The sequence below is a fragment of the Eretmochelys imbricata genome, chromosome 1 (assembly GCF_965152235.1).
Source record: "Eretmochelys imbricata isolate rEreImb1 chromosome 1, rEreImb1.hap1, whole genome shotgun sequence".
Lineage (NCBI taxonomy): Eukaryota > Metazoa > Chordata > Testudines > Cheloniidae > Eretmochelys > Eretmochelys imbricata.
The window spans coordinates 4,359,243-4,371,184 of record NC_135572.1 but is presented as its reverse complement, the minus strand read 5'-3'; the positions used below and the strand labels follow the sequence as shown (position 1 = coordinate 4,371,184).

Below are 11,942 nucleotides of genomic sequence, written 5' to 3'. Positions count from 1 at the left end.
TCCAACCTAGTCACATTGAAATAAGGTGCTATTGGGCTGTTAGGCTCTATCAGGACAGGATTGTGTTCCTATCACCTCCAGAGAAAGGGAAGTGCCTAGAAAATGTAAAAGGAAACTTAGTTTGATAGCATCCTGTCTGGCAAGAACTCACTTATCAATAGCTGGGATGTGAAATCCTCACTTCTGTATTGTTTTGTCATTATAGTTCCCACTTTGCTGTTGTTTGTCTGTATAATCTCTGTCTCATTCTGTGATTGTTCCTGTCTGCTGTATAATTAATTTTGCTGGGTGTAAACTCATTGAGGTGGTGGGATATAATTGGTTACATAATCATGTTACAATATGTTAGGATTGGTTAGTTAAATTTCAGGAAAATGATTGGTTAAGGTATAGCTAAGCAGAACTCAAGTTTTACTATATAATCTGTAGTCAATGAGGAAGTGACTGGGGTGTGGGTGGGGGTGGGCATGTGGGTGTGTGAGATGGGAACAGGGAATGGGGGTAAGAAAATTGGAATCATGTTTTGCTAAAGGGGGAAATGGGAACAGGGAATGGGAGTAAGGAAGTTGGAATCATGTTTGGCTAAGGGTAGGAATGGGAACAGGGACACAGGTGTAAGGCTCTGTGGTGTCAGAGCTGGGAAGGAGGATACTAAGGAAGGAAACTGGAATCATGCTTGCTGGAAGTTCACCCCAATAAACATCGAATTGTTTGCACCTTTGGACTTCGGGTATTGTTGCTCTCTGTTCATGCGAGAAGGATCATGGAAGTAAGTGGGTGAAGGAATAAGCCCCCTAACATCTTGGTGCCGTGACTCGGATGCATCGCATTGGATAGGTGAGTGGCAGCCTGTAAGTCCCCCTCCCCAACAGTCCGCGCAGCTGCTTGGAGGGGGTATCGCGAACTCTCGTGATGGTAGTTGCGGGTTCTGGCAAGCCAGGGTAAAGGATTTTTTGGATAAATGGATAAGGGAGGACCAGGGCCCATACCAGGTACAGGGGTCAACCTGGGATAAGATTAAAAAGGAAATGGAGGAAGTGTTAGGGGACCCAGAGGGATGGGGGGTGGCTGAGGAGCCCACCCTCCTTGGTACATGGGTAGTGGAAGAAGGTCCCTGCCCATGGGGACTGAATGCCTTCCAGGGAAAGGAGGCACTTCAGTCTGCTTGTGAGAGGTTTGAAGTAAGGGCAGCATTATGGGAAGCTGCCAGTAATCTTTCAAGTTTGGTGCTGCTTCAGCAAGGGCTGCTGAAGGGTTGTAAATTAGTTAGGGGTAGTTAAAGATGATTTGGGACAAAAGGGTTTAAAGTCAAAAGCAGAGTTAACAGACTACCTTTAGATACTGGATCTGAGACTTGGTCCTGGGGGAGTGGAGAAAAAAAAAAGTTTCAAAGTACAACCTGCCTTTCCACACTCTTTTGTTTTTCTGAAGTTTTAATGGAGGGTACTTTGGATACTTATGTGAGATGTCAAGAAGGAAGTTTTTGTTTAATGATAAAACCCAGTTATATACATGTAACTGTATGTGCAACTCAGTGCAGTCACATTGGATGGAAGCTTGGTAATTAAATTTTCCAAGGGGGTCAGGTAGAGTGGCTACTATCACCACTACGCTTCTGTCCCCAGAAGCCTTTACAGCTATTCTGAGGGAAAATGGGCCCTTTTCCCACAGAAATGGTCTATAAGGGGCTGCTGCAGGCAGCAGGCGGAGAGAGAATCTGAGCAAAATTATTTGACTACTGGGTAATGTAATCAAAATCACTAAAGGATGGAAGAGGTTTCTTTTGGAACTTAACTTGGCTGCCCCTGGTTGTGTCTAGTTGTACAAGATGGAAGTGTAATTGGGATACAGTTGCGTAAAAAAGAGTAATCACAGTGTAAGGGATGTTAGGCAAAACAGAATTTTGTGTGTGTGTGCACAGGTAAAAGAAAAGGAAAAGGGGAGGAATGATGGGAACACTGAGCCTTGGGTTGGCTCTGGGGGATTAGATTGTTGCTTTGGTGGGTGTGCATGAAAACTCTGTAGGCATGGGGGAGGCAGTTATACCTTGTGTAAAATTAATTTGGCTAATATGATGTTATGGAGGTTAAACTATATGGAAGGAATTTGCATTTTCCCAGGACATGTGCAGTGTATATTGGAAAAGGAGTAAAAGAAATGCAAATAAAACATGGTACTTCGTTAAAATCCTAATAGGGCTCCAAAAGGAGCCACAATAGGTTGTGCTTTCTTTTTCAGATAGCTGTGTTTTGGAGCAGGAGATGAAAGTGGAAAGTAATCAGAACTCTGGTGGAAGTAAAATGCTTCCCTTTTAAGACAGTGTCTGAGCTGCTAACAGCTTTGGATCCAGAAGCAAGCTAGTAATCCTCTGTGTAAATGCAAATTACCTAGCTGATGGGCACAAAGGAGCTGCAAATAACAAATACATCTGGTCAGCAAACAAGCTACTAGAAGACTCAGATTATGGCCCTTCAGGAAAGGGAGGTGAAAAAAACAAGTCAAGCCTGAAAATAAGGGGGACAGGTTAACCTTAAGGGGTGTGTGTGTGTACAGTGCTAAAATCTGAAGCTGTGTCTCAGCTATTACCTGAGAATAAACCTAAAGCTTGGTACAGCAGAGAAACTATTGCAAACTTGGTCTGTTGTACAAGAGGGGAAACTGAGGTACACCATCTCATGAATTTCATAAATGACCAGTGAGTGAGGTAATTCACTAGCCTGACTATAGAACAAAATAAGGACAGTCTGGAGGTAATTCTTCTGTTTTTCCTTCAAGTAGCAAGGACATTTGTAAAAGAAAGTGGTATTATTATTAAGCAATAATCTGTCCCCACCATGGGGAAGGAAATTGTTTCTTTTGTTTTTCAGACACTCTACAAGCAAGCTGACGCCAGCGGGAAAAATAACCCAGAATACCATGGATCTATGTTTTGTGTTGTTTGTCTGTGGTGTTTGTCTTGTTGCTAGCATTGTTGTGTTTTAATGAACAGAAAATCTCATGATGTGGGTGGGGGATGGCTTCCAAAGGCTGGCCTTGGGGGGGAAGATGTGTATGGGAATGCAAATTCTCAACTAGGAGGCCAGCACCTGTGTAATAGCTACCGTGGTACCTGGAAATGGAATGCAACTAAGGTGGCCCCCACAAGCCCTATGGAAATAATGAGAAGGGGAGGAGCTCACTGGGAATTAATGGAGGGGTGTGTAAAATAGTGTAAATCAATAGAAGATGTTTGGATGTGCCCCTCTCCTATGACTATAAAGGAGCAGGATCAATGGCCTATGCAAGGGGTGGACAATTGGATGTAATGTGTATAAGGTGTTTTGCTGGGAATGTACATATTACTGGGGGCACAATTACACCAGACCATAGCCAAACTACACCCATCTACATGCTGCTATATGGACTTTGGTGCACAAATGGATCTGTGAATCTTATTGCTGTGAATAAGCCAGGGCTTACTGCCTGATTCCATACCAAGTGGTCAAGCTGGTTTGGACAATATCCCATTTCTCTGTGAACATTCAATGGACTTGTGATATGGACAAAAGCATACAAAACTTGCAGGAGCAGCTTGTTGCAACTGCCAGCAACTGGACACAAGATCGTGACCCCATCGAAGGAGGAGAGGCAGTATTTTGGGGGTGTCTCGGATGTTGGACCATACTGCAGTGGTCAGGACTCGGTGTTGCTGTGGATTTTGTATTGTTAACTGTACTTGTGTTACGTTGCATAGGGAGATAAACTATTAGAAATGTAATAAGCACTCCAAACCCTGCAGTGTACTAGACAACCCGGACCCAACCTTCTCAGGCCCACTCTAATGGGAAGTCTGGAACACTAATTGGAATAGGTGTGATATGCCCGTACGAGAGAAGGTGCAGGGCACTATACTACACAAGGGGCAGTGGGACAAATGGAATCTCGACACCTTCCACCTTGATGCCTGGCCCTATCAGGAAATGTCGCCATATGTCCTATGCTTTTCCCGGGATACCTGGGCAGGAGGATCCCAAAAGAAAAAGGAAAAAAAAAAAGGTGGAGTGTTAGGATATAGATATTCAGGCCTGTCTGTAAAGGCCTATACTCTAAGAATTTAGGTGTATTCTTATCACTTGGCTAGTGATAGAGGTATAAAAGAAAGAATCAAAACCACTGTCTGCCAGTGTAAGGGCCTTCTCTTACTGTGACAGTTTGTGGCCCTGTGCTTAGGCTCAGGCCTTTGGCTAAGCAGCAGAGGCAGCCATAAGCTGAGAAGCGACCGGTCACCTCCTCACATTCCAAACTAGTCACATTGAAATAAGGTGCCATTGGGCTGTTAGGCTCTATCAGGACAGGATTGTATTCCTATCACCTCCAGAGAAAGGGAAGTGCCTAGAAAATGTAAAAGGAAACTTAGTTTGATAGCATCCTGCCTGGCAAGAACTCACTTATCAATAGCTGGGATGTGAAATCCTCACTTCTGTATTGTTTTGTCATTATAGTTCCCACTTTGCTGTTGTTTGTCTGTATAATCTCTGTCTGGTTCTGTGATTGTTCCTGTCTGCTGTATAATTAATTTTGCTGGGTGTAAACTCATTGAGGTGGTGGGATATAATTGGTTACATAATCATGTTACAATATGTTAGGATTGGTTAGTTAAATTTCAGGAAAATGATTGGTTAAGGTATAGCTAAGCAGAACTCAAGTTTTACTATATAATCTGTAGTCAATGAGGAAGTGACTGGGGTGTGGGTGGGGGTGGGCATGTGGGTGTGTGAGATGGGAACAGGGAATGGGGGTAAGAAAATTGGAATCATGTTTTGCTAAAGGGGGAAATGGGAACAGGGAATGGGAGTAAGGAAGTTGGAATCATGTTTGGCTAAGGGTAGGAATGGGAACAGGGACACAGGTGTAAGGCTCTGTGGTGTCAGAGCTGGGAAGGAGGATACTAAGGAAGGAAACTGGAATCATGCTTGCTGGAAGTTCACCCCAATAAACATTGAATTGTTTGCACCTTTGGACTTCGGGTATTGTTGCTCTCTGTTCATGCGAGAAGGACCATGGAAGTAAGTGGGTGAAGGAATAAGCCCCCTAACAGACAGCTGCTGAAACAACTGTTTTCCTCAACTCAGGAATAAGATCTGTTCACCCCACTCTTGCATTTTTTTTTATCTTGCTTCTTTTCTTTTTATAGGTAACAAGTGATATGAACAGATTTATTGGAGTCTGTCAATCCTCAGTGATTTTAGAATGGTTATGATAAAGAATGAATTGATAATAAAATGTAGATGTGATCAAAAGAAAATATTAAGTGTGATTGTGGTTGTATGTTTGGATGGGTAATAAAACCCATCCAAACATACAATCACAATCACACTTGGGTTGAGGTGCCAGCCTTAGAATCATAATAAATGACACTGCATCTGGAGGAAGAAAAACAACTACCCTCCGAGAGGACCATTTGGCCGAAGAATGCGCTGGGCGAGATAACCCGATAACCCTGAGGGTACACCGGAATCCAGCCCCATCTGCCCCAAGAACAGGGGGACCAAAGAACCAAAGATCAAAATAACAACAAACTATCATTCCTGTGCCATCTGCGTGATTGTGTATCACTTCAAATCTGAGAACAGCATGACGAGGCAAACCCAATAGACTTGTATGAGGATGGAACCCTGTAAAGACAGACCCAAAAGACTGAGGACTTTGGATCTGGTTTTGCAAACAACTTCCAGTATCATCGGATGCGCATGTGACAAGGCCTGACTCCATCCTCGTCTCCAGGCCACCTGGCCAGTGACTTGGCACGAGCACTGCTAGGCTGGTAACTATAACAACAACCTGGCAGAACTTGTCTGTGTGTGAATGAATGTGTGAGTGAATAGAATGTTATAGCTATAACTGATTGCTTACTCTGATTCTTTCTGTATTCAGAATAAACGTGGCATATTGCCTTATCCCCTGAAAAAGATCCTGCTGGTTTTCATTTTCAAAGTATCACATGAGTGGGTCTAATATTTACTTTTTATATGTATTTATATATATATATATATATATATATATATATATATATATAGGAATTAGATAAAGTGCTCCTGTCAGCTCTCTGCTAAGTTATCTGCCAAAAAAATTAGAGTTCCGAGAGCCTAAGTAGCCCCTTGAATTGAGGTTAAAGATGTCACCCCTACCAAAATCTGAAATGGTGTGCTTGCAGCTGGTGGGGAGGGACATGGAGATCATCCAGAGAGTGACAGGGGAACAGGAGGAGCAAGTGACAGGGGCATGGCCTTTTGAGGGGGGGGAAGAGGCAGAGCAGGGGTAGGGCCTTGGTGGAAGATGTGGGGCAAGGAGTGGGGCCTTGGTGGTCAAGTTAAAAGCAATTTGAAAGGTGTCAGCTCAGTGAGTTGTACACAGACCAGTTCCCCAGTTTGTCATGCTAAGCCAGCACAGTATGGTCAAGAAAGGGTTTAATGCCTCTCAGACTGTCCTGTATGTGATCCAGGGAAGAGCGCCCAACACCATGTTACAAGCCAGCTCAGTGCAGAGCTCGGTCTGAGAGCCAGAGCACTAGGAGAAAAATTTAGGTCCCTTTATGCGTAAAGAGCCGGAGCACCCTGTCCCGGATCTGTTTTGTCCTCACACCAAAAATGATGGGATTTAGCATGGGGGGTACCAGCAGGCACACATTACCAAAGAGAATGTGGAACTGCAGGGCCACATTGTGGCCAAACCGATACGTGAGGATAGTGAAGAGACCTGGGATGTAAAAGGCTAAAATGGCAATGAGGTGGGAGCCACAGGTCAAAAAAGTCTTCAGCCGGGCGTCCTTTGTGGGGAGGCTGAAGATGGCCCTGAGGATCTGGGTATAGGACACAGCTATAAAAAACATATCTAGACAAATGGTTGAGCTTGCCACAATGAGGCCGTAGTAATTATTGATACGGGTGTCAGCACAGGCCAGATTCACCATGGCTATGTGCTCGCAGCATGTGTGGGGGATGATGTTGGTTCTGCAATATGGCAACTGCATTGCAAGCAAGGGACAGGGCAGTGCAAGCGTGCTGCCACGCAAAACCACAGCCAGGCCAATCTTGGCCACAGTTGGGTTTCTCAGGGTGGTGGAGTGTCTCAGTGGATCGCAGATGGCCACGTAGCGATCAAAAGCCATAGCTATGAAGATCCCAGACTCTATTGCAAAGAAGCAATGAATGAAGAACATCTGGGTGAGACAGGCACTGAAATCGATCTCCCTGGAATTGAACCAGAAGATGCTCATCATTTTGGGAACTGTGCTTGTGCACAGGACCAGGTCGGTGACGGCCAGCATGCAGAGGAAATAGTACATGGGCCCATGGAGGCTTGGCTCTGTCTTCACGATGAACAGGATGGTGAAGTTCCCCAAGATGGCTATGATGTACATGGTGCAGAAGGGGATGGAGATCCAGACATGGGTGGCCTCCAGGCCAGGAACGCCCAGCAGGATGAAGGTGGAGGGGTTGGTGAAGTCGGTTGTGTTGGAATCTGACATGGAGTAGGGGGAGAAAGTGTCCAACTCTGAGGCAGAACAGTGTCTCCTGCGTGTACCGTATATTCCCCTGTCTTCCTGTAGGTGCCCAGGGTCTAGGGTGAAGGTCGCAGGACAAATGCCTGGATGGAGAGACAGTGTTAATATGAAACACAACATGCACAGCTGGAGGATGTTCTCATGGGTGAAATAGTTTGCCCAGTTTTCACAAACAGAGAAATGCCATTTTCATTATTGAGATCAATGAATTATGAAAAACTTTAACTCTACTAATGCCAATTCCATTTTTATAGTGCTCCATGCATCAATCTTCCTACACGTTGTGTTGAGGGAAACCTGAAAAGGCACCAGCAGGAAATACAGGTGTGGAAATGCAATGAAAGCCAGGCTACAGGGTCCATGCTGTAGGGACTTGCCCGTGCACCCAGTTGCTCAAAACCTGAGAGTGGAAAAAACCCAAACCTTTGCCAAGACAGGTGCCAGGGGCAAATATCCCAAATAGAACATACCCCAGGGAAAATACCTGGGCCTCATGTTAGCAGCACCATGAAAACACCTGCTCATTCACAGTAGTAGTCAAAACAAAGATAATGTTTGGATGCCCAAGGAATGGGTCAGAGAATAACCTGCTCTGGATAAGCACTCCATTGTGGTCACACAAGGACATAGCAGATAGAAAGGGGAGTTCCGAGACAGGCTCTGTGAATGTGGGAGGCTGCCCTATGTGGACAGACTGAAAAGTCTGGGACTGTGTAGTTTAGAGAAGAAACAAGGAAAGGGATATTTGATAGAGGAGAACAAAATTAAGAATGGAACTGATTACATTCAAATGGACAAACAGAGAAGAGTTCCCAACCAGTAACATCTAAAGATGTTTAGTTCTTCAAAAGGACAAGTTCTCCAAAGCTGAGGGAAATTACCAACAAAGACCAAAAAATGGGAATGAAAACTTTGGACAAAAACCGGGTTCAAAGGCAAAATACAGACAGCAATTAAGGGGCTGAAAGCAACATGTAGCAAAGAGAAAGGAAACTTGTTAGTGTTGAAGAAACAGTAGATGTGTTCAAGAAATATTTTTTTTTCTGAAGCAGTATCAAGTGCTTCTATCACCTGAAGTGATGAAATACTTTCCAGTGCATTAGCAGTCAAGGAGGATTTTAAACAGCATCTACAGTAGTATATTAGAATTACGAACACAGGTTACAATCCTCCCAGATCAACCACACACCTCATTCAGAACCAGAAGTATGCAGTCAGGGAGCAGCAGAGACAAAGAAGAATGGCTAGTAGAGGACAGTTCAGTGTTAACTGTAAACTATAACAAAATAAAAGGGAAAGTTTATTGCAAATCTTTGAGAAGGTGAGGAAAAAATGGAAAAAAATCCTGGTATGGTATTAGTTAAAAAAAAGTTGAGGAATATAAGTAATGACAGTCCACACCATGGTTTATGGAAAACAGGTTTTGTCAAATAAACCCAATTTCATCCTTTAATGAGAGTACATGTTTGGTTGATCAAGGAATGATGCAGATGCAAAAGACTTTGATTTCTCTGACTCATTTGATTTAGTAGGGGAAACATTCAGATAAAAAATGAACACAATGCAATAGCTTGGAGTACACGTTAAATGGATTAAAAACTGGATAACCGACAGATCTCAGAAAGCAGTTATAAGTCAGTGATTGTCAACAAATGGGGGTGTTTCTAGTGGTATTCTGCAGGGATCAGTTTTCGGCTCGATACTATTCAATATTTTCATCAATGATTTGGAAGCAAAAAGAAAATCAGTGCAGATAAAATTTGTGGACGATACAAAGACTGGCAGATTGGTTACAATGAGGAGAACACGGCAGGCATATTTATTGCTGTGGAGGATTTGGTGAGCTTGGCCCATGCATACACAATGTTTTAATACAGTTAAATACAAAATTATCCTCTCGGAACTGGGAATTCAAGCCTGACCTACAGACTAGGGCACTATAGTATTACATGCAGGGACCCTGAAAAAGATTTAGGGGTGACTGTGGAGAACCAACTCCCCATGAGCTCCCAGTGTGATGCTGTGGTGGAAAGGGTTGATGAGATTCTCTGATGCATAAACAAGGGAGCGGTGAGTTGGAGCAGCGGAAGGATTTTACCTCTCCATATGGCATTGGTGAAAATGACTGCATGCAGTCCTGGGTTCCACTTTTCCAAAAGGATCTTAAAAAATGGGAGAGGGTACATTAAAAAAAAAACAACAAAAATGATTGGCAGCTGGAGAAAATGCCTCTGACATTGAGTCTTCATGAGCTTAATCTATTTATCTTATCAAAAAGAGGATCAAACAAAGACTTTCATGGAGAGAAAACCCTGGGTACTAATGGGCTCTGAAATCTAACAGAGAGGAGCAGAGCAAGACCCAATGCCTGGAAGCTGAAAACAGACAATCTCCAGTTGGAAATAAGGGCCAAAGGTTTAGCACTGAAGGTGATTAAGTGTTGGAAAACACTGGAAATGGAAGTGGTGGATTCTCCAACTCCCCATCGTCTGCTGATGAAGACTGGATGCTTTCCTGGAAGATCTGCTTCAGGGCTTCTCCACACTGAAAGCATTACAGCAGTGTGGCCGTAGCGATTCATTGTAGACATCACTTACACCGACGGCAGGGGTTCTCCCATCAGCGTAGGTAATCCACCTCCTTGAGAGATGGTAGCTAGGTAGATGGAAGAATTCTTCTATTGACTTCATGCTGTCTACACCAGGGTTAATGTGATATAGCTACATCTCTCAGGGGTGTGGATTATTTTTGCTGCTTCAAAAAATGAAAAGGCAACTTTAAGTTGCATTATCAGAGGCATAGCATGCAGGTCATGAGCGGTGATATTACCATTCTACTTGTCGCTCGTTAGTCCTCCTCTGGAGTACTGTGCCCAGTTTTGGTCACCTCTGAATACAAAGGATGTAGAGTAACTGTAGAGGATCCAGAGGCGAGTGACAAAGATGATCAAAGGGAGGGAGTACAAGCCATATGAGTAAACTGAAGGAACCAGGTATGTTTAGTTTCTAAAAGATTAGATTAAGAGAGGACACAATAGCAGTGTTCAAATACTTGAAAGCCTTCCTTAAAAATGTGGAGTAAAGTTGATCTCTCTTGCCACAAAGCTCAGGACAAGAGGCAATGGGTTCAAACTACAGCATGGCAGATTTAGATGAAATCTCAGGAAGCACTTCCTAATGTAAGAAAAGTAGGACAAAGGAACAGATGGAAGGTTGTTCGATCTCCTTCGCTGGAGGTTTTCCAAAGGAAGTGGCTAACTATCTGTCTGGCATGACTAAGACACAACAAATCCTGCATCTTGGCAGGGGTCAGATTTGATGACCCTTGCGGTCCCTTCTAACCCTATAGCTCTGTGAGTCCATAATGTAAAATCCTAGTGTAGACCAAGTCTTAGTCAAACAGAAGCCATGGAGCTCAATACAGGGGGAAATGGGTGAAATTTAGTGGCCCGTGTTATACAGGAGTTCACGGATAAAGATAAAGAAAGTATCTTTATTGATAAAGAAAGTAGATCAGACATTCATATTTACTGTGTATCATAACACTCAAACAAGGGAACATGGAATTACGCTGAAAGTCTGAACATATCACATTCAGAAAAGAAAGTTGTTTACATAATCCATATTTAGCCTGTGGAACTCCCTGCAACTGTCATTATTGGAAAGAAGAGTTTAGCTTGATGTGATTCACAAATGTATTGGCCGTTGTGGGTCGTGAACCAACTTCAGTTAAAGCTGTCTGACACCTTCAAGTAGGAGACCTCATTTTCAGTTGCTTATAAGTTTGCCAAAGTTTAACCTTTTGGACTGAAATATCCCACACTGGGTGTCTGCATCTGGCTGAATTGGGTTTTTTGTTTTTTTTTGAAATTTTCCAGCATAACAATACAAGCAACTTCTTGAATTAAGTTAGGAGAGAAAATGTCTTGCCCATGTTGAAAAATTCTTATAATTGTTCCAGTGAAGAGCCCGAACATCTCCATGCTTTCCAGCAGATAAAGGCAGGGTAAGCATTTCCCCCTCTCCATGCACCCATTAACTACCAGAGCCCTGAAATTTAAGAGGAGGAGGACAGTTTCTATGCATTAACTCACTGCTCGCTCCTGAGGTATTTACTCAGTTCTTACTCCAAGGGGAGTTTTGATTCAGTGGCGCTTGAACAAACTATGAGCTACAGCCTGAGAATTTGGCCTTGTATCACACATACTCTAACACCTTTCATCCTGAAGGAGCCCCTGTGCCACTGGAATGTAGCCACATTGGGGCTCGAGGCCATCAGCCACGGGGACACAGCAAACAGGGACATTTTGGCCCATGATACCGGAGCAAGCTCAAGTCCTGAGGCAATGGCCCAGGTATGTTTCATGGCTGTAGAGAGTGGAAAAGGCCACAGACTTACT

General features: G+C 43.6%; 1 protein-coding gene across 2 annotated transcripts; it reads right to left on the bottom strand.

Annotated features, from left to right (window-relative positions):
• Nucleotides 1–6,559: 6,559 nt before the first annotated feature.
• Nucleotides 6,560–11,129, bottom strand: LOC144278350 (olfactory receptor 52H1-like). 2 transcript variants are annotated; one of them, XM_077839627.1, is made up of 2 exons: nucleotides 11,110–11,129; nucleotides 6,560–7,478 (listed from the first exon to the last, which is right to left on the bottom strand). In XM_077839627.1, exons 1-2 carry the CDS (start codon nucleotides 11,127–11,129, stop codon nucleotides 6,560–6,562), a joined length of 939 nt encoding a protein of 312 aa, XP_077695753.1. The 2 variants fall into 2 exon arrangements, with proteins under 2 accessions (XP_077695753.1, XP_077695746.1); XM_077839620.1 differs by lacking the exon at nucleotides 11,110–11,129 and having other exon boundaries at nucleotides 6,560–7,507.
• Between the last annotated feature and the right edge of the window lie 813 nt (nucleotides 11,130–11,942).

Coding starts and splice junctions, on each gene's coding strand:
- LOC144278350 (XM_077839620.1), bottom strand. CDS start 7,507: ATGTCAGATTCCAACACAACCGACTTCACCAACCCCTCCACCTTCATC.